This window comes from Molothrus aeneus, chromosome Z, assembly GCF_037042795.1.
Source record: "Molothrus aeneus isolate 106 chromosome Z, BPBGC_Maene_1.0, whole genome shotgun sequence".
In the NCBI taxonomy this organism is placed as follows: Eukaryota; Metazoa; Chordata; class Aves; order Passeriformes; family Icteridae; genus Molothrus; species Molothrus aeneus.
In genome coordinates this window covers 10,504,204-10,528,611 of record NC_089680.1, presented here as the reverse complement: position 1 = coordinate 10,528,611, position 24,408 = coordinate 10,504,204, and the positions used below count along the sequence as shown (strand labels likewise).

General features: G+C 39.8%; 1 protein-coding gene across 1 annotated transcript in view; it reads right to left on the bottom strand.

Annotated features, from left to right (window-relative positions):
• Positions 1-4,074: 4,074 nt before the first annotated feature.
• Positions 4,075-24,408, bottom strand: part of RAI14 (retinoic acid induced 14) — an 85,458-nt gene continuing 65,124 nt past the window's right edge. The window contains exons 4-18 of the mRNA XM_066569533.1: positions 23,953-24,041; positions 22,142-22,206; positions 19,280-19,337; positions 19,013-19,083; positions 17,543-17,649; positions 15,016-15,194; positions 14,366-14,394; positions 13,345-13,431; positions 12,526-12,612; positions 11,785-11,845; positions 11,350-11,468; positions 9,325-10,836; positions 8,412-8,561; positions 6,361-6,426; positions 4,075-6,102 (exon numbers count right to left, since the gene is read on the bottom strand). Coding sequence (XP_066425630.1) covers positions 6,025-6,102; positions 6,361-6,426; positions 8,412-8,561; positions 9,325-10,836; positions 11,350-11,468; positions 11,785-11,845; positions 12,526-12,612; positions 13,345-13,431; positions 14,366-14,394; positions 15,016-15,194; positions 17,543-17,649; positions 19,013-19,083; positions 19,280-19,337; positions 22,142-22,206; positions 23,953-24,041 — 2,758 coding nt within the window. The 3' untranslated portion in view covers positions 4,075-6,024. The remainder of the gene's footprint in view (positions 6,103-6,360; positions 6,427-8,411; positions 8,562-9,324; positions 10,837-11,349; positions 11,469-11,784; positions 11,846-12,525; positions 12,613-13,344; positions 13,432-14,365; positions 14,395-15,015; positions 15,195-17,542; positions 17,650-19,012; positions 19,084-19,279; positions 19,338-22,141; positions 22,207-23,952; positions 24,042-24,408) is intronic.

Genomic DNA, 24,408 nt, shown 5'->3' with positions numbered 1-24,408 from the left:
GCACCAGCTCTGCAACATCTGTCCAGCTGTGCTCACATCCAGATGTGGCACCACCAACTGCTGAACGCTGCGCCGCTTTTTTTGGGAGCTGCACTTTGAACAGCAAGAATCCAGACAATCTGCTTCTAGGAATGGGACAGTGCAGACCTTTGTGCTTTGAGTTGTCACTCCCGACAGTTTTCCAGCTGTCAGGGAGGCTCTGAGGGGAAGGAATGCCAGGTTGCTTTCTCAGGAATGTTTTGAGTTTTTTTCTTCTTGTCTGGAAAATGCAGTTTAATCCAGCAACCCCCTTGCTCCCCAGACTCTTTGGGGGATGACTCCTGGTGGGCAGTAGATGTTTACAGAGAAGCAAATGCATCCAAACATTTTTGGACAGGGCTTCTGAACGTGCAGCGTGTGGGGACTGTTGCTGCTCTACGACAAAGAATGCAGGAAGAGTGCTGTGGGCCCGAGCCCAGCCATCACTAAGGAGCATTTTGGCTAATCCCAAAGGGAAAGGTGACTACAGCGGAGCAACAGCTTCCCATACAGGCACAGTGGTGTTTTGATGCAGGCACTGTCAGTCTCCTGAGGGTACTAGCAGAGTGCCAGCTGCAGCATCCTCCCCAGGCAGGGTTAACAGCAGCCCAGCCAGGCAGGCAGGAGCAGACAGACGGACACCCGTGGGCTCCAGCCCTGAGCCCCTTGCAGGAGATGATGTCACTGAGATGTGCCTGTTTCCAATCTCCAGCTGCTGGTAGGAGGCCCCATTACCAACTGTCTGAGCATTTCAGGCTGTTGGAAAATGTACAAAGAGGGCCAACACTGCGAATCTGGACAGATCAGCATGTGAGCAGGCTTTTAAAATAGACTGAAAGCCCAATGATTGCATTAACCTGTGTTAAACTCATCAATTAAGAGTCTGTCAGGGCAGCCAAAGGTTTGGAAATACCTACAAATGCATTGCCCTAAAATGCCCCAGGAGCTAAGGGTGGTACCACAAAACAGACCCTCCCAAAGCCACCTGTAGGACCGGGGACTGGCATCAGCAGGGCTAAAAGCAAGCTGATTGTTGCTGCTTGTGTAAAGGCAAAAAATGGTGATCAGAGGAGTCATATGTTAGTGACAGTCCATGCAGTCCATGCAGTCTGCCACCACTGTGTCGGATGTGACAGAGGCTGTCATTTCTCCAAGAAGACTTTTTGTCACACAGTACTGAAGTCTGGGGACTCTAATTAACAGTTGTTGGGCAAGGCACATCACTTTCTTGCCAGCAGCAGGCTTGACTGGTAGATCTGTTCTGTAGTTACAGAAATTTTAACTCAAGCTTCCTCAAATTAGTAGACACTAAATCACTGATTTTTATTCAGCTCCAATTTACCACTGTAATTCTAAGACAGGGGTTTAAAGAAAATGACTGTTGAGGAGAGTGAGTTTGTTACTGCCTGAGAAGAACACAGATATAAAACCAAAACAAAATATGGTTCTAGTCTGTGCTTAGTGTCTCTGTTATGTTCAAAAGGATCATGAAGGATCCAAAGAGAGAAGGAGGCAGGGGTGAAGAAAAGCATTTGAAACTTGACTTCTGTGAAATGCTCTGCTGAGAACTGGGGAGTGCCACAAGCACTCACAATGACCCACAGCTGCAGAACCAAGTGGTGTTATAGATGAAGGTTTCAAGGTACTCAAACTCTTGTACTGTGCTTTGACATTAAATTCAGGAGTTTTAGTACTCTCTGTGGCAGACCAAAACCACAGTTAATAGGTGATTTAGATCACTGAACTATCCTAAAAGTCTTGTACCAATTTCTTTTTGCTTGAAAAAATTTGCTGTGTTACAGCTGTGCCTGTGGAATATGCGCTGGGGTACATCACATCTGTCTATGCTACTCAGAAACCTCCACACCTACCCCCCCAGAGCTTTTCCACACATTTTCCCAACAGGCACAGCTGCTCTGCAGCCTGGGTCCCAAGCAGCAGACTGAGGCCCTGACCCCCAGACATCCAAAGCGACAGGAGGCCTGTGCTCCAGGACCTGCCCTGCACTGACCACATCACCTGAGACAGTGATTCTTGCCTGCAGCACTTGGGTCTCCGCCACATTTGAGAGTGCGTTGCCTCTGCCTTCTGTGTCTGCTTCTTGCTCAGATGAGGGCTGGCACTGGTGTGAAGAAAGCCCCAGGATGCTTTGGTGTGGCTGACCCAAGCAAGAGCCTCCCTGTGGAAGGTCAGACAGGCAAAGGGCGCATGAGCCCCCTGTTCTAGTGCCATGAGTCAGCTCTCCTCCCATGTGGTATTCCAGCCTCTTGGCATATCCTCCTGCACACCCCAGGCTGGTACCCCACTCTGCCAGACCCCTCCAGAGAGCAGATTTGTGGTGTAGACACAATGTAGATACTGCAGCAGTGGTTTGTGTAGCTCTGAATCACCCAGCACTGAAATCACACCCCACCTACCTCTTCCCCCAGCCAGCTATTCTTGGGCAAACTCACAGAACATGAAGTGGGCTTTAACAGTTCCATATAGTGAAATGGCATTTGCCAAGGGATTTCTTGCCAGCTTCTCCACTGGCCCTTTCTTGGCTGCTTCTCCTGGGGCCCTGTGTGTGGTTTGCTGCAGCACAGAGCAGCGTGGTCTTCCCTGGGCTTTTGCTGTCTTAAGCTGACACACAGCACATCACATCCCCACGGAGCTGCCCTGAGGAGAGGTGGGGAGGCAATCAGCAGGTCATTCTGCCATCCCTGAGCCCCCTGCTCAGCCACCAAGGGACAAGATTGGCTCCACCTGTGCTTCTACCCAGGAGGCCCCAGCAGGAAGTCTGCTATGCAATGTGCCCAGGAACCCAGACTCATCTCAGAGGATAATGACCCCTGTGCTCAGGTGTTGGTTATACTTCACTATGTGCTGCCACAGCCAAAATATCTGTCCAGCAAGGACACAAGGCACACTGCGAAAAGTTAACCTCTGACTGCTGCTGGAATCTGCATTTTCACCCTCCACTATCTTCTCATGTCAGTTTGGGCTGGTAAAAGAAGGGCCCTGTGAGAGCCAGATGATAAATAACCAGGGCAACACCTGCTTACATGAACTTGCCCTTAGTTTGCATAGCAAGAGAAAAGGACAAAAAGAAAAAAAAAAAGAAGCAATAGGTGATAATGCAGATCTAGGATGCTGTCTACTCCCAAATTCCATCTGAAGTCTGCTACCATCATTTGTCACCATTCCCTACTGTGACAGGACATAGTGCAGTGAGTTTGGCAAGAGGAGTTTATTTCCAGTACTCATGCACTTAGTGGAGAGAGGGAAAGCAATTTGCTACAAAAATGCTGCCCATGCTGTTTGGACTGACCATGCAGGAGGCCAGAAACATCCAGATGTGAATGTTTCAGAGTAGCAGCTTAGGCAGATGTACCCCACAGGCCCAGACTCTGCATGTCAGCTTGCCCGTCTTCAAAGGGAATCCAGTGCTGGGCAGCTAACAGAAATTTGCTACATGAGGCTAAAGAGCACCAGGATGAGGTCACAAGAGATGCAATTCCTTCAGGCAAGATACTAGGAAATCAGTCACTGATAGAACAGTTTCTCAAATAAAACTGAGAAGAGATGATAAAAGGCAGTGGGGCTGACTGTGTGACTAAGTTTAAAAAGCAGACATATCCATATGCACATACACTTAGATATATTCCCATTGTAGTTCTATGTGTGAAATGCTAAGTGACAGAGAACCACCAGTTTTGAAGAACTGTAGGACATCACTGGTGAGTGCTGCAGCTCTAAGGTATTTTAAACTTTGCTGGAATAAATCCAGGGGCAAATGGGAAACCTGTATTACCTCTAGCAGGATGTCCATGTGAGAAATGGCTACAAACTTATCCATGAGATAGAAAGCATTATCTGCAAAACTCACTGCGCGGGGTTTGGACTGGATTTATTTCACACAACAGATCAAGAGAGTGAATAGTGAAGACTGAATTTCACGGAGGAAAACCTGGCTCTTGTGTCATCATTTAAACAGGAGATACAGAACACATCTGTACTATGTTAGAACAATGTAGTGAGATTTCCATCAATACAAAAAGTAAATGAAGACAAAAATGAAAAAAAAAAGGAAATAGTTTATTTGCTGAATGAGGAAACTTCTTGTAAATTACATATAAAGAAACTTGTTATGCTGTAGTATATAATTTCCAATATTCCACAAAGATAATTGTAATAAATATACAAACCAAACCAAAGTAGAAGACTAAATCCATCAAGCAACCTACAAAATGATTCATCAAGTTTTATACTTGCAGCATTAGCATGCTTAAAATTTTGTTCTTTTTGAAGTAATGCAGCAAAATTTTTTTCACATTTCTTTGGAGCATTTTCAAAGCTGTCTAACTATAAAATACTGTTCAAAATTAGATGGCATTAGTTAAACCACTCAAGAAAAGTAACACCAAGGTCTAACTGATGCAAAGGTGGTGGTTTTCTTCTTGTTTTTAAAACCCATTTAGCTTTGCCAGAGTTAGGAATTATCTGATATAAGTGCACTATGAGTTCAGTCAGCCTGAGGCACTGCTGACTCCTGTCATATTATGACTCTATATAAACTTCATAGATTATATAGCTCTGAAAAATTTCTCTATTAATAGAGACATATCCCCATAGAATTAAAAAAAAAACCACAATACCATATTGAAGCCGCAAGCTTGTTAAAATGGTTGTACCCTCAAATGCAGTGTGTGCTTAAAACATTTTTCCATAGTTTCATTCTATTCCACATCAGGCATTTTTATTTGACTTTAAACGTAGAAGTGCTGATAAAGGCTTTATTGATGCCTATAGCCTCTAGAAACAACATACAGAATTTTTTGACACCTCCTGCTGTTGGCTACCTATAATTTCTAAAATTTTTTTGGAACAGCAGGCTGAATTTTACACTTAACTGCTCTGGACCACACTGACAGACAGGTCTATTATTCCAAACAAATTTCTTAGAAACTGAAAACACTTTACTATGCTTCACTATTACTGAGTACTTGGGGGTATAAAAAGAAACTCTCTAAGACACAATTACCTAAAAATATTTGTTAATAAGCTTAATGCAAATATTATGTAGAAAAAATGATTTCGTTACAAAAAAATTCATTAGAGGGCCAGTAAAAATATACCGCAGAGAAGATCTTTACAAAAGTGAGGTTAGGAAGTATGAGGCATTGACATTTACTGTAAACATCCTGTGTTCACTAGAATCCCTTGTCTAAAAGTATATGACCTGGTTTTGTTCCTGAGCTTCATGGCCAACGCTTGCATAGACAGCTAAACCTATCACAAAGGGCTGTTTATTGAGACAGTTCTGTTTTTATGTGACTTCAATAAACTAATGCTTTTACCTTTTGAAATAGTTTCATTCCACTACCAGGTAGTTAAGGAAACTATGAAGCATGGTATGGGTTTTGTGTACTCAGTGCATTGGGTGAACTGGGGCAGCCACGTTTTAGTGTGTTAATCTTAAATAACATTGCACCAGGAAGTGTAGCTGTTTGAGGTTCTGGCTCAGCATAAATATCTACTCCTGCTCACTGCTTCAAGGTTCACTTCTGCTCTGCCAAAGGCTGCATGTGGCAAAATGTCAGCAATCTGAGTGCTGCAGTATCAAACACACCCAGTAATGAGATGCAGCTTATAATCAGTACAGAAGACCTCACTGAGAATTTCACCTTTACCCAGGCAACACCAGTGCTTTCCTCCAGGTTAACCTGCTGCTGTTGAAGGAAGCTGGAAAAGTACTCACAGGGTAGACACGACATGGAGTGGCCTATGTAAAAAGTCTGAAGAACATACTTGCATTTTGGGTATAAAAAGCAGGCATGTATTTAGCTTCTGCACATGGAAATGCACATGGAAGTGGTACAGACAGACAAATATATCCCCCTCACAAATAGCACAGTAACACAAAAGCAGCAAATTGCCAATTTGAAATCTTATGTTAAGGCAAATCTAGATAAAAGAACCATAACAGGGTTAATAAAAATAGGGAGTTTTCCTTGGCTTTTTTGTTTACTTTTTCTGTGATTGGCTTTTACACATTGATAAAATTTGTTTAAGCACTTTCTGGACATCTTCATCCATTTGACCCTAGACAAAGGGAGAGAGAAAAAACGATGATTGAATGAATGCAGCTCCAGTCTTTCAGAACATTGACAAACTATTTTTCAGGTATATTAATTAGACCAATTTCCCAAGTGGAAGCAGTGTTAAAATTGTTCTTGAACTGTCATACTTTATGGGAGGGATGTTTCTAAGTGAAAACATGCAAAATTCTTACTAGATCTGCAGAAGAAACATCTTCAGTTAATACACTAACACTGAGTGACTGACAACATGCAACCATACCTGCACAGCATAGAGAAGGTGCATCCTGTAAACGGAGACAATTTCCTGGTGTTGTTTTTTTGTTTCCTAAAAAACAGTGAAGCGGAAAAGCATAGAGCATTCAGAACTATTGAAATCAGAACTCCCCAAGTAGATTCTGACTGGGGAGAATTCAAACCATAGTCTTTTTAATGCATTGAAAACCAGTTCTGACAGTGTTGTGTCACCAGGCACTCAAAATTTGCTTGGAAGCATGTCCAGGAAAATGCTGTAGTTCTACCTACCCCAGTAAAAGAGCTGGTGATATCATCAGTTTTAACAAGCACTGAGCTGCAAAGGTGTGGAATGAGCACATCCTATATTTCCAAGCTTATCAGCAGCCAGAATTGAGGAAAGACAACAGTACTCTGACAAATCAACTCTCAACCGCAACTCAGCTCTTCCCTGAAGGCAGTGGCCCTGATGCCTTAGGATTTTAGCTTTTATATTTTTCAAATCCTGTACTGCTTTAGGGTATAACTCTAAAACTCCATAGCCTGTCAGCTACTGTTCTCCCATTTTATTCAGACAAAACAATTCCTCTCTAGGCTGGTAGCTAGAGAGGAATTGTTCGGATATATTTGGATACATACATTTGGAAATATTTGGACATATATAAGGACACCCAACTGCCCCAGGCCCCAGAAAGTCTAAACAGAAGTGAACTGGGGGAAGAGGCAAACTGGGGGTATATGACTTCATTACCTAAAGTTGAAATTGGAGTATTAATCCCTGATACATAAATGGACCAAACTTAGAGTTGTCTGAAAAACTCGTGACCATCTTCCATCTTGGATATAGCCCCTTTGGGGAGGCTTTGTCCACCCTTAATGTACCTGAAGGCCCTTCATTAATATATCTGCTTTTATTCTCTTAATTCTGTCTGGCCTCTGTTTTTAGGTGAGTCTGAAAAAGGCATCAACCCCTCTGTCAGAGCTGATGCCTTCCCAGGTGAAAGGAGGTGCTTATGAAGGTCCTACGCTGCAGGACCCTGACTTAATGAACGCCACCCAAACCTTTTCAATCACCACAGACTGCCACAACTCAGAAGCCACCTTTCCAAAGATATGTGAAGCTGTTATGAAAGCTAACCTACAGGAAGGAAAGAGTGCTTCTGTCATGTTTTAAATGTTAACTGCTTTCCCAATGTGCTGTATACCTTTGCACTTTTACACTATTTGCTGATCCTAATTAGTGGGAGATGAAGGGTCCTTTCAGACATGGAGGACTGGAACAAGAAAGTCTGGGCCTTTACACTGACAGGATGCTTTGCCTACTATTTCTCTTGCCTGCAAGGGAGTTCTTCTGGCATACTGAGCCCTCTTTTTTTCTGCTGGGAAAGGTAGGAAGCAGACACCACTTAGCATGTCAATCTTGGAATTCTCCTTTCAGAGGCACTCCAGAGCCCTCAACAAAGGCCTCCAATGGACAATACCTTCTTTTCATCCTCAACAGTGGATAAAGTGCTCTCCTCTGGGCAGGCAAGCTCTAGGAAATATCAATTATGACTCAACCCAGCTTAGAAGACTGGACCTTTCACACACAAATAACAAAATTAAAAAATATATCTCTAAGGCATTCAGAATTTCAGAGAATGAACTGTGCTTCCCATAAAAAGATGCATTTGCTTGACATGAAACCTCATATTTCCAAAAAGCTTAAAACCCTAAAACAACTTCAGCTGATGAATGCTCTTGAAAACCTTCTGCAAACTGATCATACTTTTCCACAAATTAAGGTCTGAGCAGCAAGTTTGGTCACTCCATTTTACTACAAAAAATCTGTTTCTCAACTGGTCTGAGAAAAATATGTGGAAAATCAGCTTTCTTTAGTTATGCTCTTTCTAAAGTGCAATTCATGACTTGCAAATTCCTACAAGTTTCAGAGAAACAGAAATTACAGATTTTTTGGATGAAGATTCTTTTCCATGTACTCACTGACTGTACTCTATTTCAAGTAAGGCAGAGTGAAGAATAGTACATGTTTCTTTGGAGAACTGGGATAATGTTGGGTTTACAAACTGTCACACTTACAGTCAGTTGGTTTTGCAACTGCTTCACTTGTTGCTGTAACACTTCCAGCTGCTGGCTTTGTCTTTTGGGGGCACTGGTTGAGTAGGAGAGCTGAGAAAGGCTGTTCAACGCTTCTTTTAATTTGCTAATTTCCTTGGACATTTCATTGATCTAGGGAGGCAACACAGAGGTTTTCATTAAAAGATGCTATGCATACTGTATTTCTGTGTGTCTTATCTTTGAGTTATTTGTGACTTAAATCAAAAAAGTGGGGAAAACCAAATTGTAAATAAATTCTATAGACAAACAGAAATGTCATGTAAGCAAAGGGTTACAATGCTCCTCTATTCCCCACCCTAGTCCAGTCTATTCAACCTGCCCTCCTTATTCTGAACATCAGCAATATTTAACAAGAAGGGCAGCATTTACCACCTTTACAAATTCTGCTGCTGAACCAAACACAGGCCAGCTATTCACAGCTACCAAATTGCATAGCTCTGGATAAAGGAATTTGTAGTGATGGATATGGTAGCTGCAGAGGAAAATTAGTCAAATCATGCTGTGGTTGAGATAATGTAGTAATATGCCACCATTGAATTTTTGCTCCTTCCTGATACTTTGTTTCCTTGTCTCCTCTGGAATATCTTCCTGCTGTAAATCTCACTTCTTTGACTTCAGCTACCTGAATAGTGTGAACCCAATCTAAGAACTTAAAAGAGGTAAATTGAAAGATTGTGTCTATCTCCATAGGGGAGGGAAACCAACTGCAAAGCCAAACATAGGGAAAACCCCTTTGCCTGCAATACCTGGATTTTCAGAGGGGGAAATGCACTCAGAAGGTACTTGAACCAACATTGTCAGGGCACTCATGCACCAGTAAACACGCTTTGCACTCTGAACTCACACTACCCCTCCAGTGTACTGAGTCACTGACCTTTTTGTCTTTATCTTCTTCTAGTTTTGATGAGTTTTTCATTTCAGTAAGAGCTTCTTGAACTTGGTGGTACTTGTGCTGAAGATCAGTCACCTCCCGTTCCTTTGCTTCAAGCAGAGTATGCATACCTTCTTTTGCTTCTTTCAAGTGCAAAATTTCATTTCTCAGTTTCATGGCATCTAAGGATATGTTTTCCTTCTCTCGGATTACATCCTTCAGTTTGGATGACAAAGCACTAACTTCACCCTCTAGTGAGGACTGGAGCTTTTCATATGTGGCCTTGGGTACCATGGCTTCATTAATTGCAGCTTTTTCTTCCAGTAACTCCTTTTCCAAGTTTCTTAATTCACTTTCCTTGTTGCTAAGTAGTCGTTTGAGCTCATTTATTTCTTCCTCCATTTCCTTTATGGTATTTCTGAGTGCATTGATTACCTGACGGTGTTCAGTGATTGGCAAAGAGTTTTGCTTCTGAATGTCTAATAGTTGCTTGAGTTCTTCTGATTCATCTAATACTTTTGTGTACTGGGATTTCATTTCTGATAACTCATTTTCTGCTTTGTATCTCAAAGAATTTGTTACCTCCATCAGTTTCTCATGTTCATCTCTAGGAATGTAGTCTGAAGCTATATCATCTAGAGTTTTTTTCTTCCTATAGTCTTCAATCTCTGTTTGTGCTTCCTTGTACAACTGAGACAATTCACTAAGTTGCCTGTTGAGATCATCTATCGTTCTGTGCATCACATCTTTCCTTTCTCCAGCTTCAGCACTAGATTCCAACTGCATCTGATTTGTCAGCTTGTCCTGTAGCCTTTTAATTTCCTCTTGCCCTTCCTTGTACCTCTCAATCAGCAATGCTTTCTCTTGATTAATGTTATCAATAACTGAACAATATGAATTCTTCATTTCTTCACACTCTTCCACAGACAATTTGCCTGCCACCTTCTGCTCTCTGTCTTCAAACTTCTTCTGTAGCTCTCTCACTTTTTCTTTTTGTCTTTCGCTTTCCTCCAACGCTTTCTTCAATTCTTGCTTAAGTGCTTCAACTTCTCCATATGTAATCTTCAACATACTCAGATCAGAACTGGTTTCTTCACTTTCAGAGGAAACAAGACCTGTCTTCTTTTGCCTTTGTATATTCAAAATCTCTTTCACAGCTTCCTCATGCCTGTTTTGAGTTTCTTCGCATTTCAAATTAAGATCAGAACCATTTTCTGAAATGTCTGGGCTATTTAAATGATCTGTTTCTGGGACTCTATACTGGACTTGAGTTTCCACATGCTTTCTTTTGGCTTCAGAATTCTCTAATTTTCTCTGCACATCCTTTAAGTCTTCCTGGAGGTACTTTATTTTTACTTCTCTGGGGCTTGTCAACTTTTCTTGGACTTGAGTGGCATTTAACGTAGGCTTCAGCTCCTGCACCATGAACTCATTTTGTCTCTCTGCTGTTTGCTCAAACTGTGTTTGGGATGAATATGATTCTACAGTTGAATCCCCTTCTTTAGGTGTTCTTTCCTGTCCAAAAAAACCCACCAACAATTGCACAATAAAACCAAGTACATGATTCTAATTTTTTTAGAATAGAGTAAGCAAGGAAGTATTGCCACATCCTATAGAGACAGATGATGAAAGAGCCATGGAAGAAACTTCTAGAAAAGTTCAAAACTCAGCTGCTCCCACTTAGTCATCTACAGTGAGAGAAGGCAGTAAGTGCCAAGCTCCTCTGAAAGTCTGGGCTGAGCTCCATAAGCTAATAATCAAAGCTATGCAAATTAAAATTCTTCTAGCACAACTGTCAACAACATATTTTAGAATGTAGTTATCATAATAAACAAAGTTATTCAGTAATTTATGGGAAAAGTGAGAAGATCAAAACACTGATTTAATCCTTTGGGGTACAGTGCTTCCATGATCTTACCAACAAGCTCATTAAAAGATCTTCACAGTGCAACTCTTTAAAACAGTAAGTAGCTCTTTGTTCTGCCTAGCAGATTAAGAGAGCATCAGAACAGCACAAAAATATGACACCTGTAATTTGTCCTGCAGCTCCTTATTGTGCAATGTCAGAGAGGCAATTTTTGCTTGCATCAACAGAAGTAGATCTTGTTGGTCAACTTCAGAACTCACATCCAATAAACTATCAGCACCTTCAGAAGGAAAAAAAAAAGATTCAAAAGGTTTCAAAAAGCTGAAATGCTATTTAGTTAGTTATTCCAACATTTAAACAGCTTGTTCCCATGACCACTAAATTCAATGAGCAAGCAAACTGTTCCTACAAACTCCCCAAGAGTGTGTTAGGTTAATGTAATAGAAGCAGGATGTTTTGGTGGGGAGCTGCTTGTGGAATTACAAAACATCACTCTCAATACTTAGTGTGTCTCATGTTTTAAGTAGAAAGATACAGAGGTTTTCAGCATTTCATGCCACCTAAAATACCTAATGAGATAAGGATTAATTGTGTACCTGTTGTGCTGTCACTCAGTCTGTCTTTATTGTCCCTGTAAAAGGAGCTGAATTCCTCCTGCTAAGACATCAAAATAAAACATTTTCACAGAAAGCAGATGTAAAGCTGGACAGTTCACCAAAAACAACTATAGACAGTATAGATTCTGCTGGATAAAGCCTGTCCAAGTGGATGACTTTTATTTCTGAGGTCTTATTTAATTGTAGCATGTGTCCAGTATTTCAAAGTGTGCTAAAGCCATTCAAGTTCCATTACCCAATTCCCATTAAATACTAATGAAACACAGGCATCTTGTAAATAGTTTGGAAGACTACAAACCCTGTGATAAGTAGTAGCAACATACTCACATGTGCTTAAAAAAATCTTCAGCAACACAAGGTAAAGATCAGACAGAACGTATTCAACCCTTTCACTGACATCTTTTGGTAAAATGGTCTCTTCGCACTGCCCAATTCCATGCATTTTGCTGATATTAGAAATTGAACTCTTGGAACATTAATACCTTCATAACCATACTTCTAAACACTTACCTATGACTATTTATATGTACATGTTTTTCACATATTAAAGTAATCTTTAGGCTTGTTTCATGAATTGCATTTAAATAGCTTTGGATTCGCTTTTGTTCCTAAAATTCAGCTAATTAAGTCACAGGAGACTGCAGTCATCAAAATAGAACATCAAGCAAAACAGATCCTGTACTTTCCTTCCCATAGCTCATAAGAATGGAACACTGATACCTTGCACACTTGATCAGCAAAGAAAGCCTGTCCTTTTCCAGTCATGGGAGTTGAAGTTGATGAGTATGGAGAGGATAAATCATTAACCTGTAAAAAATTTATATAAATAGGTATGTATACATACTTGCACATACAGGTACCTCCCTAACATGTGCCCATATATATATTTATGCATATATGTGTATATCTATATACACACACACACACATATATACATATATATGTATATATATATACACACATACATACATACATATGCATTAAAGAGTACTTTTACCTGCACTAATATAAGTCACAATCCTAGATTACTTTCAGAGAACAGACCTAATTATTTAGTGCCCCTCTGAATCATTATTACATAAGAAGTGTAGCTGTTATACAGGTTACATTCTGGTTTAAGACTAACCCTAACTATTAAATAGACTTATATAGTACCAAAATGCAGTTAAGTATTTTATTTTGATATGCTTATATGCCCATAATAATATATATCCATATATATGTACAACTAAAATATAAAGAACTCATCATTTACTTATTGAAATCAGCAAAAGAACAACAACTTTAGTTGGAAGAAGCAATTGTACAGCAAAATTTGTACAGTTGTATCTTGGACCATGCTGTATTTTAAGCAATTTTGCTTAGTTAATCTAAGCAACATGAGCTTTCATGGTGTCATCCTAATGTAAGGAAAAGCACTGATGGTAAGACAGGCACATAAAATAACAATGACAGAGAAAATCCTGCCCACATAACTCTAATAATGTTCAAAATGCTTTATATCCCCTAAAAGCATCTCAAAATTGGTCTTTTCTTTACCTGAATAGGACTGATAGGAGGAGGTGGGGCTTTGCGTTTTTTTGGAGTTCCACTTCTTTCTGAACTTATTTTAGAGCCTTGATCATGCTGAAAGTTTCACCAGCCAGAAAAGGTAGGTTTGTTAGTTTGGTTAGTAAAGTCTGAGCAAGTTGTTTAATAAAAAAATATAAAAAATAAATCCCACATTAATATCAACTTTAGCAGCTCATGCAGTGCCTTTTTTCCCCTGGGTAAAGACCACATCTCTACTAACACAAAGATATTAAACATGCCTGACAATAAGAATCTGCTCCCTTGTAAACCATGCTTCAGTGAAAACAAACAAGATTTAGTGAAAAAGCAGAAGCTGACAATAGGTTTAGCACCAGTGACCTTAAAACACTTCCATTCACACACAGCCCAGTCACGCCATTCTTCACATCTACCATTTTTCCTCTCCACCAGCTTCTGCCTGAGCCCCCCAAAAAACCCACCTCTGCACTCAGAGAAGGAATGACCAATGCATTGCACCCTTGTCTACTTCCCAGCCACCAGCAGGTCTACAAGGTCTACTTGCACTCCAAGATATGACACTGAATGAAAAATGTAAGAAACTAATTTAATCACCTAAATCTGCCGTGATTGCCACAGCAAGGAGTCTCCAGCAAAACCAGGGATAACCTTTAATTTTATGTTTTAGAAAGAGAGAATTTCTCTAGGTCTCTTTTCTGCAATTCAAAGAGCCAAGCTCCTGTCCTACACATGAGGAAAGCAGGAATCATCCCAGCACACATGCACATACACACTGCTCCTCCTTTCCTCCCCTCACCAAGGGTGCTGGCTGCTGTTACACAGAGAAGCCAAGTCTAAAAGTAGTGTTCCTGAAACACATTTCTTACCTAATCAAGAAAAACCTTTTCCATTACATGGTAGTCATGGCAACCCATCTCACAATGGCACTTACTAGTGCTTCTGTAACTGTTTTTTGTTATGTTACAAGTCTAGAGAGTCAGAGTATTTTCAAAACCAAAAGGACAAATACCTGCTTCACTTTTGTTGGAGACTTTGCCTCTGTGGAGCAGAAAAGAAGTGGAATAAAGAGAAGTTATTAAAGGAAGAATTACTTTCTATTTTTGACCCACCTCTCTGCTCTGCTTCCCATACCATAGATAAATGGTTTGGTTTTTGAATTCCTGTCTGACACCTGAAAAGTAGAATTTGCAAATTCCATTTCAATCACATTCTTTCTCTGCTACTGTCTCATTTCATTTTGAGATAAAATCTGAAGAATCATGACAATTCTTATTCTGGTCTTGCACCATTCTTATGCATTAAATTTCCTACTTCAGAAATCCATTGTAGTTTGACCATAAAATGCTCTGCCTGCTTTAGTTCCTTCTCCAACCCCTCTGCTGAGGGGTTCTATGTATAAAAGAGAATCCATTCCAAATTGTATGCAAAATTTCACGATGTTGCTACATCAACTTGTCTTTCTCCAATACACCTCTTTTTGGCCTGCTCAGGGTTTTATCTCATGCTAAATATTACCATCAACGGCAAAGAGTTTTTGGGAAATTTCAGCCAGATAATCTTGAAAATGGCTTTTGCAGCATTTCAGGCTACACTTTTAAGTAAATTTGCTCAGTGCTAAATCAAGAAGTGACAAAGGGCAGGTCAGCCTCTCTCACATACCCACGTCCTGCGACATCTTTGACGACAGGAGATTCTGGATTCCTGTACTCTCAGAGAGCTTGGCATAATGCAGAGCATTCTGTCCAAAGACATCTACTAAACTGACATCTGCACCTCTCCTAAGGAAAGCTTCCACCATGTTAAGGCTACTAGCTTCACAAGCCATCATCAAAGCAGTTCTGAACAAGAGAAGATAAAAAAAACAAAATACAAACAGCAAGTGTCAAGGCATTCTCTTTAGCAGCTCATTTCTTCAGTGAAAAAAAATATTGTGACTGTTACTGTGCAATAAATAATATTCTTCTCTTTCTCCTTACAAACAGATATAATAATAATAATAATAATAATAATAATAATAATAATAATAATAATAATAATAATAATAATAATAATAATAATATAACAGATAATATAATATTCTTCTCTTTCTCCTTACAAACAGACACTTGCTAGCTCTTCCTCCTCTTCCTCATACACTCCAGCTGCAAATACAGGTCTGCAAACATTTCTAAATATGGCCTCCTGAGGCTGAGAGGAGAGTCATAGATAGAAATGGCCGCAGGGTAAAGTCAGACAAACAAACCTCATCGCTACACTCTGATTACAGTGGTGGTACAACAAGAAAACCTTTATTTCTTTCCACATGTTGTGTTCTCCTCCACATGTTGTGTTCGAGACAAAACAGACAAACAGATTTCAATCAAAAAGACAATTAAATCTAAAAGATCTTCAGTGAGTCCAAGAGAAGAGTTTGACCTCAAACCCTATGCTACTGTCAGCCTAAAAAAAAGAAAAAAAGGATTTCATGACAGCACAAACAATTCCCTTTCCTACACAGTGCAGCTGCACAGAGATAGCTCCTAGAGTAAGCATAGCATATAGAAGGAATCTTTTCCTAACATGTATCTGCTTTTCTCAATTGTTTGAAGGGGTCATAAGAGACATACAGAATAATTACAAACACACAGAAAACCTCACCTTTCAAGCATGCTCTAATACTGACTTCCTGCTCAGGCACAGTTCTCCTTTCTCAGCATGAAAACATTTCTAATAAGTTGGCCAAGTTTACTGCCAAATACATTCCTCAGTGCAGATACAATGCTGAAAAGTTACTACAGTGATAATATTTGCTAACTATTAGGAAAACAGTTTCACTAATGAATTAAACACACTCCCTCTAATGGGTGAGTCACTTGGAAAAGTGACGCTATTGCAGCACTGTGCTAAAAGTAGTGGTGAGTGATAACTTGGATAACACCTCCAGAGTCACAGGGATGGTTTTAGATTACCAAAATAATTCACTTAGTCTGGACATGATAGGAATCTGGAGATGCCATTTTCCAAGGTTATCCCTCTCTTCTCCCAATGAGGTTTCTCCTGTTTCAGTAAAATCTTAACTACTTCTGTGAACATGAGGTGCAGGACTAGTCACTCCCCTCACCACAATTAAAGCAAGAAGTAAACCAGCACATTCCATGTTAAAATGTTTTGTTGCTTCTACATACACTGCTATCTTAAAAAAAAATACAAAAATGGGAGTCCTATCTGTGACAGAAACTCCTTCATCCAATTAAAGCCAAAAGCCTTAACACTGCTGATTAAACACTAGGAGAGCGAGGACAAGGCAGAGGCCTCAGAGGGTGCAGCACCTCAGGTTCAAAGCACCAATGAGGCCGTGAAAACTGACAGAAAACAGAGGGGTTTTCTTCAGACAACTGGAAATAAAGAGCACTCTAATGAACTTTGGACTGATAAAAAACAAGTTAGGGCCCAGTCTTATATTCACAGGTGCCACCAGAGAACAGAATCAGCATTGTGTCACACAGAATAATCAAAATTGCTATGAAGTGTAAGTGCCAAGTCTTGTCAGTATCCTGCTTTACCTCCACAATTTAACCAGCTGTTTATAAAATAGTCCATAATTTTCTAAGACTCTTGATCTTTGTCAGTATCATCAGAACAAGTGCATTTTTCACTACAAGGATGTTGCTTTTTAAGAAGTTGTTTGATATTTGCACTATCTCTCTTAATGCAGAAAAATCTCAAACTGGCACCTTCTTAAAAAACAGCATCTCCACTATAGAGATTTACTGTATTTTTTTTTCTTGCTGCTGTGGCTGCATTATGGCAGAAAAAGCAACCCTCACAGATTTTGCTCACAACTAGCAGTTTTAAGGATTTAAGTTGGAGGTATTAACTCATTCCAAGAAGAGAGCAGCATTTTATCTGGGATACTTAGAAAGTGATGTGTGGGTGAGTGCTGTCAATCATATTTGTACAGGAATAATTTAAATGCGCTGGTATCACAAGGGAAATCTTACAGGCAGATTAGTTTTATAGCCACACAGTTTCTGCTTCATCTTTTACTTCAGTCAGAATTCTGTAAGCTTTCTCAGCAATCTGGATATGCTGTCTAGTACAGAAAGCATTATTTCACCTAACATCAACTATTTTGGGAAGGATTTGAGAAGAAATCTTCATTTGACAGTCAGCTTTGGTGAAGAATCAACATGTTAATGTACTGTACCTTCCATTTTTATCCCTGGTGTTGATGTCTGCTCCATGATCGAGAAGGTATTTGCAGACTTCTGTATGACCATTTTGTACTGCAAGCAGCAGAGGTATATTCCCATCCTAGAAATGCATATAAAGAAACTATGAAGTATTCCATCCATTTATAAAAACACACTGAGATTTAAAGTCAGCTGCAAATTTTACCTTAACATAGCAAAAATGAGGTGCTATTAGCACATTTTCATGTGTACCATAAACATAGCTGAGTGTGTTATAATTCCTTTCTAGTCTGTTTGGGATGATGCAAAACACAGGGAGCAGGAACTTGCTTTGTACTCCCTTTGCTGTTTGCTCAATGCTAAAACACAATTATTTTGAAACTACAAAATATCTTTCTGTAGCTTCATAACAAAAAATGGTAATTTTAACTAAGTATTAGGGAAAAATACAACATTTCATGAAGTCATGGAATAACAATTTGGAAGACACCCTTAGAGGTATCTGGGGCTTTCTCCCACTTCTTTCTCAATCCAGAGCTAGGCAAACTTCAAGTTTCAGCACATTGCTCAGAGACTCGTCCAGTCACATTTTAAGCACCTCCAAAGGTAAAGACACAGCTCTAAGTACCAGTTCCACTGTTTGACTGCCTTCAAGGTGAGGCTATTTTTTTACTAGTAGCTAACTGGAATTTCCCAGTTAGGTCCACTGCCCAAATTCTGATCATTCCTTATCATTTTGTCATGCACCTCTGAAGCTGGTCTCTCTCTTTCCTATACCTGGGCATGATGTAGCTCAGGACATTTTTAAGATACTCATACAGCCTTAAGACTGAACAAACCTTTTATGCCTTTAAAAAGCATCTGCTGAAATCTTAGATCAGATATCTATGTCTGTGGCATATTTTGCTACAAAGACCAGATATAGACCAAAGCCAAAACCAAACAAGCTTGAGTATCTTTATCACTTTCTGCCTGGCCTGTGCTTTACAGATCCCTTCCTTCTGTCATTAGGTTTTATATCAGGCATCATTCCCAAAGCCAGACCTGGTTGGTTGTACACATTTCACAGTAGTGTCTCTGAGCCTTTAGAATACATGAGGTATATTTGTTCCCCCCAGGCATGTCATGCTATGACTGGGCTTTGTGAGCATTTTGCAGCCCTTGGCCACATACTGGGTCTTTTCCAAAGCCTCCGGGGGACATTTTTAATTATGCTTTGAACATGTAAGAATTGATTGTAGCTACCTGTGCCAATGTCTCAACAATCAGGAAATCCTGCCACTACAGTATCAGATTGTGAAGTGCTTCCACACCTCTACAATGGCAAGCTGCAAAAAGAACTTCCTCCAGCAGAGAAACCCTGAAGGTGTGAGCACAGCATTGCTTTCAACTACTGCACCCGAGATGGAGCATGGTAACACATGGAATGAGGGTGATAAAAGTTCTGAAGTATCTGCAGTACACACAGGAGAGGAGGTACATACCAAATCTTTGATGTTAATGGGACATTTGTGCTCACACAGGAGTTGAACTGCCTGAAGACACCCACATGCAGCTAAAACAAAATTAAATTAAATTTAAAAAAACAAGACAACTGTGAAAGTCCATTAAACACCAATTTCAAAATTTGTGTCCCACACTTCTACTTGCAATACTGCAGCATTGCAGTGGGTTACAGAAAGAAATTTTGGCTGATAAGTTAGGAATATCAAGCACAACAAAACAGTACAAACTTTCATCAAAGAAGTTACCTGCATAATGTAAAGCTGTTTTCCCAGAATTGTCAGTGGTGTCAGCTGGGCATTTACTCTGCACAATAAAGAAAAGGAGAAAAAGCAATTAGAGAGACACAAAGAAAATAAAACATATCTTTTATATAGACAGAGTGCTAACATCTTTGCAAAAACATTTATGTGCTCCTTCAGAGAAGAACACTGAAGGAAGGTACAACTTCTCTCTCTACCAATCTGCTATTTCCTGTCTTCACACCAAATTATATTGAAGCTATAGGAAATCCTCATGGTTAAGAGAACTGTCCCTAAAAAATGTTATGGTTTCAGAATAATTTAAGTCAGTAAATAAAAAAGTAAATAAATACATAAATAAATAAAGTAATAAATAAATCAGTAAATAAAGTCTCTTTTGCTTCAGATTTTTTTTTTCTTTTTAACATTAGAGTAAAAGCTAAAGCAACCATGTCCTAAGGCAATTTGTCCTGCATTTCATAGAACCATGCCAAAGTTTGGATTAGAAAAGACCTTAAAGATCATCTTGTTCTAACTCCCTGCCATGGGCAGGGACATGTTCCACTAGACCAGGTTGCTCAATGCCCCATCCAACATGGCCTGCCAGGGATGGGGCACCCAGAGCTTCTCTGCTCAACTTGCCTCACAGTAAAGAATTTCTTCCTAATACTGAATCTAAACCTACCCTCCTGTAGTTTGAGCCATTGCCACTTGTCCTATCACAATATACCCAAGTAAAAACGCCCTCTTTGGTTTTCTTGTGTGGCCCCTTTAGATACTGAAGAGCAGCTCTAAGGTCTCCTTCTCCAGGCTAAACACCACAGTCTTAGCCTTTCCTCACAGCAGACATGCTCCATCCCTCTTGATGACTTAAGTTTTAGCTTTCATATTATCCAGATTCTGTACTGCATTAGTTCATAAGTCTGAACTCCATATAGTGTTAGCAAGTTCTCTTCACAGTTTAGTTAGACAAAACAATCCTATTCCAAGGATTTCCAAGATGTCCAAGGACACCGTTGCAGCTTCAGGCCCAAAAAGTGCAAACAACAGCAAATTGAAGAGAGCAATCTTGGAGGATGGGACTTAATAACCTGAGGCTGTGATGAGACAGTTAACCCCAATATTAAATGGACCAAAGATTTTTGTTTTAGTTACAGCAAAGAGAATTTTGGTTGGAAATAGCCATCATGATCATCAAATCCAGCTATTAACCCAGAACTGCCAAGTTAATCACTGAGACATGTCTCACATCTACACAGCTCTTAAATTCCTCCAGGTGAAGAAATTTTCTTATTATCCAACTTAAAGTTCCCTGGGTGCAACTTGAGGCCATTTCCTCTTTTCTCATTGTGATATGGTCTACCCTAAGCCTCCTTTTCTCCAGATTAAACGCCACCAGCTCCCTCAGCTGCTCCTGACAGGAGTGGCTCTCTAAGCCCTTCACAAGTTTCAAAGCTTTTTATTGGACAGTTGGTTGCTTTCATTTCCAGAAAACAAACACTGTAACTTTTGACTTTTATATGCAGCACTGTCTCCCACACACCTGTGATTATCTAGGAAAACAGGATCACATAGACCATTACATCGTGTAACAAAAATGTCATGATTCTGCCTGTGTAAAATAATTTTTTCCACCTGTTTTAGCTCAACACCAGTCAGACATTCCTTGCACACACACTTTGATCCACAGAAGATAACCCTAAGAGCATGAATTACTGGAGGATATCACCAACAGGTCTGCACTTAGAAATGTATTTATAAGCCTCCATATTGAAATGAAAGCAGAAAAACACCAACAAAAGCAGGTCCCTGGTGTTAAGCACGGCTGGTTCTGAGCTGCCTGCGATGCCAGCAGCCACGGCCTGATGGCGACGTGGATCGGGGCTGAGGATAACCCTGGGCAGACCGCCGGCAAGGGGTGGAGGTGAGAATCAGTGAAACTGGACCCTGCATTGTCAGACACTGACAGAGGTCAGTCCCCGGACAGCTGGAGAGCCCTGAGGCAACCAGGGAAAAACAATCTGGAGGCTGGGATATAGGATCTATTCTTTATCTGCACCATCGTGTTCCAGCAGGGTTGTTAATCATTATTTCATTTGTATTCTCAGTCTGTATTCATTATTTTATCTGAGATCTGATAACTCCAAACTTAGAAAAATCTGTTCTGTTTCTCTGATCACCACCATGAAAACTTACCTGTATTTCTGAAATGAAGTTGAGATGGACAATGTCTTTGCTTACTAACACTCACCTTCAACACAATGAGACTTTTCTGTTCATCTTCACTTTTGTTTTTCTTATTTTCTCTCCCCATTCTTTCAACTCCCTTTCTAACCCCTCACTGTCCTTTACCTCATTTCACTGAAGATTCTATTATTTCCATATGATTTTTAGATCTAAACTACTTTGTTTTCATCTCTTTTTTACTTTAAACTTGAAAATGTTTCTATGGTGAACAGACAGAAAGCATTCCAGTGGAACATTATCAGAATTCCCCCAGAAGTGAAAAACCTTTTCCCCTGTAACTCTTAATCCATCCTAATTCCAAGTCGTCCAAACACAGAGACAAAACACAGGAAGTTAAACTGAAGCTACAACTACTTGAAACCCAACCAAGCTATGTCAGAGCAGCTGGACATAGAAAACTCTATTTGCAGACCACTCAGGGAAGTTACACTGTTTTCTATCATCTATTCACAGTGCCTACAATGTCCTTAAACTCTTTATGTTTAAACTCGTGATGCACCTCTCTTGATGCCAAGGAGATAGAACAGTATAGAAGTGTGGTGCAGATTATTAGCATAAAATGAGTCTAATGAAAGCAAACGAAAATTTCAAAAATCAAAATCAATTTGATTTTTCTTTTACCTGAAGTAACCTCTTAATGCAATCAGGGTGGCTGTTCTTTGCTGCAAGATGTAAAGCACTGTGCCCTAAAAGAATAAAAGCAAAGCAAATTAATTATTCAATCATGCCAAAGCACAGGAATAAAACCTTCCATGTCAAAGGAAAAATCTTGAATTATCTGTCTTGTTCCTATCACAACACATAAAAAGTAAGGGTAGAGAAAATAAAGTAAAAACCTACATCAAGCAGAATGTCTTTACTACCTGTTCAGACAAGTAACAGAATAATCTTAAAGTCTTAATTCATATAAAGGAGTGACATAAACATTGTATCAGACTACACCTAGGAAGAAGCAAGTCTAAAATTGTACATTATGTCTTGTTTCTTAGAAAACAATTTTCCAGTATTACACAGCCTCCCTTGCACACGGATGTCTGTCAGTGTCATGATTTTTGCTATTTGGCAATGAAAATGTACCCAGCATCAAGAGCAAAACATGCCAAATTCACCACCTACAAATATATTAAGTTTGTGTCATCCATGAAGTAGACACAGAAGACTCAAACACAGGCCTGCTTTGGTTTGCACCTCACAGATTTCCTATTCTCTATCAAATACAGGTCTGCATTGGTTTTCATTTAGCTGAATTCATGATGATTTACTGATTATGGATTTATGATGAAACACTGAAGTCTCTCCTTCAGCTTCATCTTACAGAGCATCTGAAAAATTGATGGCAAGACAGCAAAAGCAGAAATTATCCATGCAACTAAGAAAGGAAGGACCCAGGATTTAGTACTCAATAAAGACAAAGACACTTGTGACAGGAAGCTCTCATTGCAAATGGTGTGACTTTCACATAGAAGGATTTCACTAAAGAGTAGTGGGCTGACACTCAGGTGGAAGTAGGCAGGCAACCTTTTACTACCCAAGTGATCAATAATTCATCAGGCAAGGTGAAGCACGAGTTTGGAATTATAGTCTGCATCAGGTACATATATTCCCTTATCATTACATAAAATACGAATGCTTCTTCCACTATCACAGACACTTCTTTATATATAGAGGTAAATGATTCCCACATATGACAGAGATTCCCTCAGGCTGCAGTAAGTGGGAAAACAGAACTCATGAGCCCAGCAATTACAGATCATTACTGGAAAGACAGAATGCTGACAGGTCATCCAGGTGGCTGAGCTAGCCAGAGAAAATGCTGGGCACAGATTCTGAAGATGTGTCGACTGAAATCTATTAAGAAGAGTTTGCCAGTTTCAAATTCAGCTCCCATCACTCTCCTAGCAGAGCAGTAATTAAGCACAGGACTTTTGAGAACTGAGACATCATACTTAACAGCTCTCAGCTCTGTTTCGGCCTGTATCAGCTGTTTTCACTGTGTCATAATCCTGAAGAATTGTCTTACTGCAACTCCTATAAAATTAATGGGATTAATAGCTTGGATAAACATGAAAGTAAAACTGAAGATCTTGATGCAACCTGTAATAATAAGAAGAGGTGGGGAGGATAATTATTTTCTTCTTCTCTTTTTTTTCACTTAAAAATAACAATTTAAAAACATCAAGCAAATATTTTATATCTGGAGCCCACTACAAACACTGAAATGTATAGCATTAGGACAAAAGATTTTAAGGACTTTAGATTCTGAATTCTCCGTGCAGGAAAGCAAATATACCCAAACCTGCAAGTGTTACAACTGCTTTTCCTACAGGGTGTGTGGGGAAAAGCAAAGTTGTCAAATCTGTGTTTTCACTCTGCACATCAATGACTATGTAAGCAAATTGAGTGTATCATGCTACTGGTATAGAGAGACATACCTGCACCATCTTGGGCTGTCACATCTGCACCATGTGTCACCATGATCCTGAGGCACTCTGCATGCCCTTTCGTGGCTGCCAGGTGAAAACTGGAAGAGAGCATTTACATGTCTTTTATTATTATTAAAATATCTTTTCTCTTTCATTCACTAACTTCACATAGGCAAATTCTTTCCTCCCTGTCCTTAGATCTTTTGGTATCTTTCCATTTCCTCCCAGGAAGATAACAGCTCTGGAAGTGAGATGGCACATCAGAAAGACTTTGTAGTCATACTTCCATACTGCAGGTCAGACAACATGTTCATTTTGGGACCCTTCTTACAAGAAAGATGTTGATGTTCTGGAACATGTCCAGAGAAGGGTAATGAGGCTGGCAAAGATTTGAGAACAAGTTATATGAGGAGCAGCTGAAGGAGCTGAGGATGTTTATTCTGGAGAAAAGGAGGCTCAAGAGGG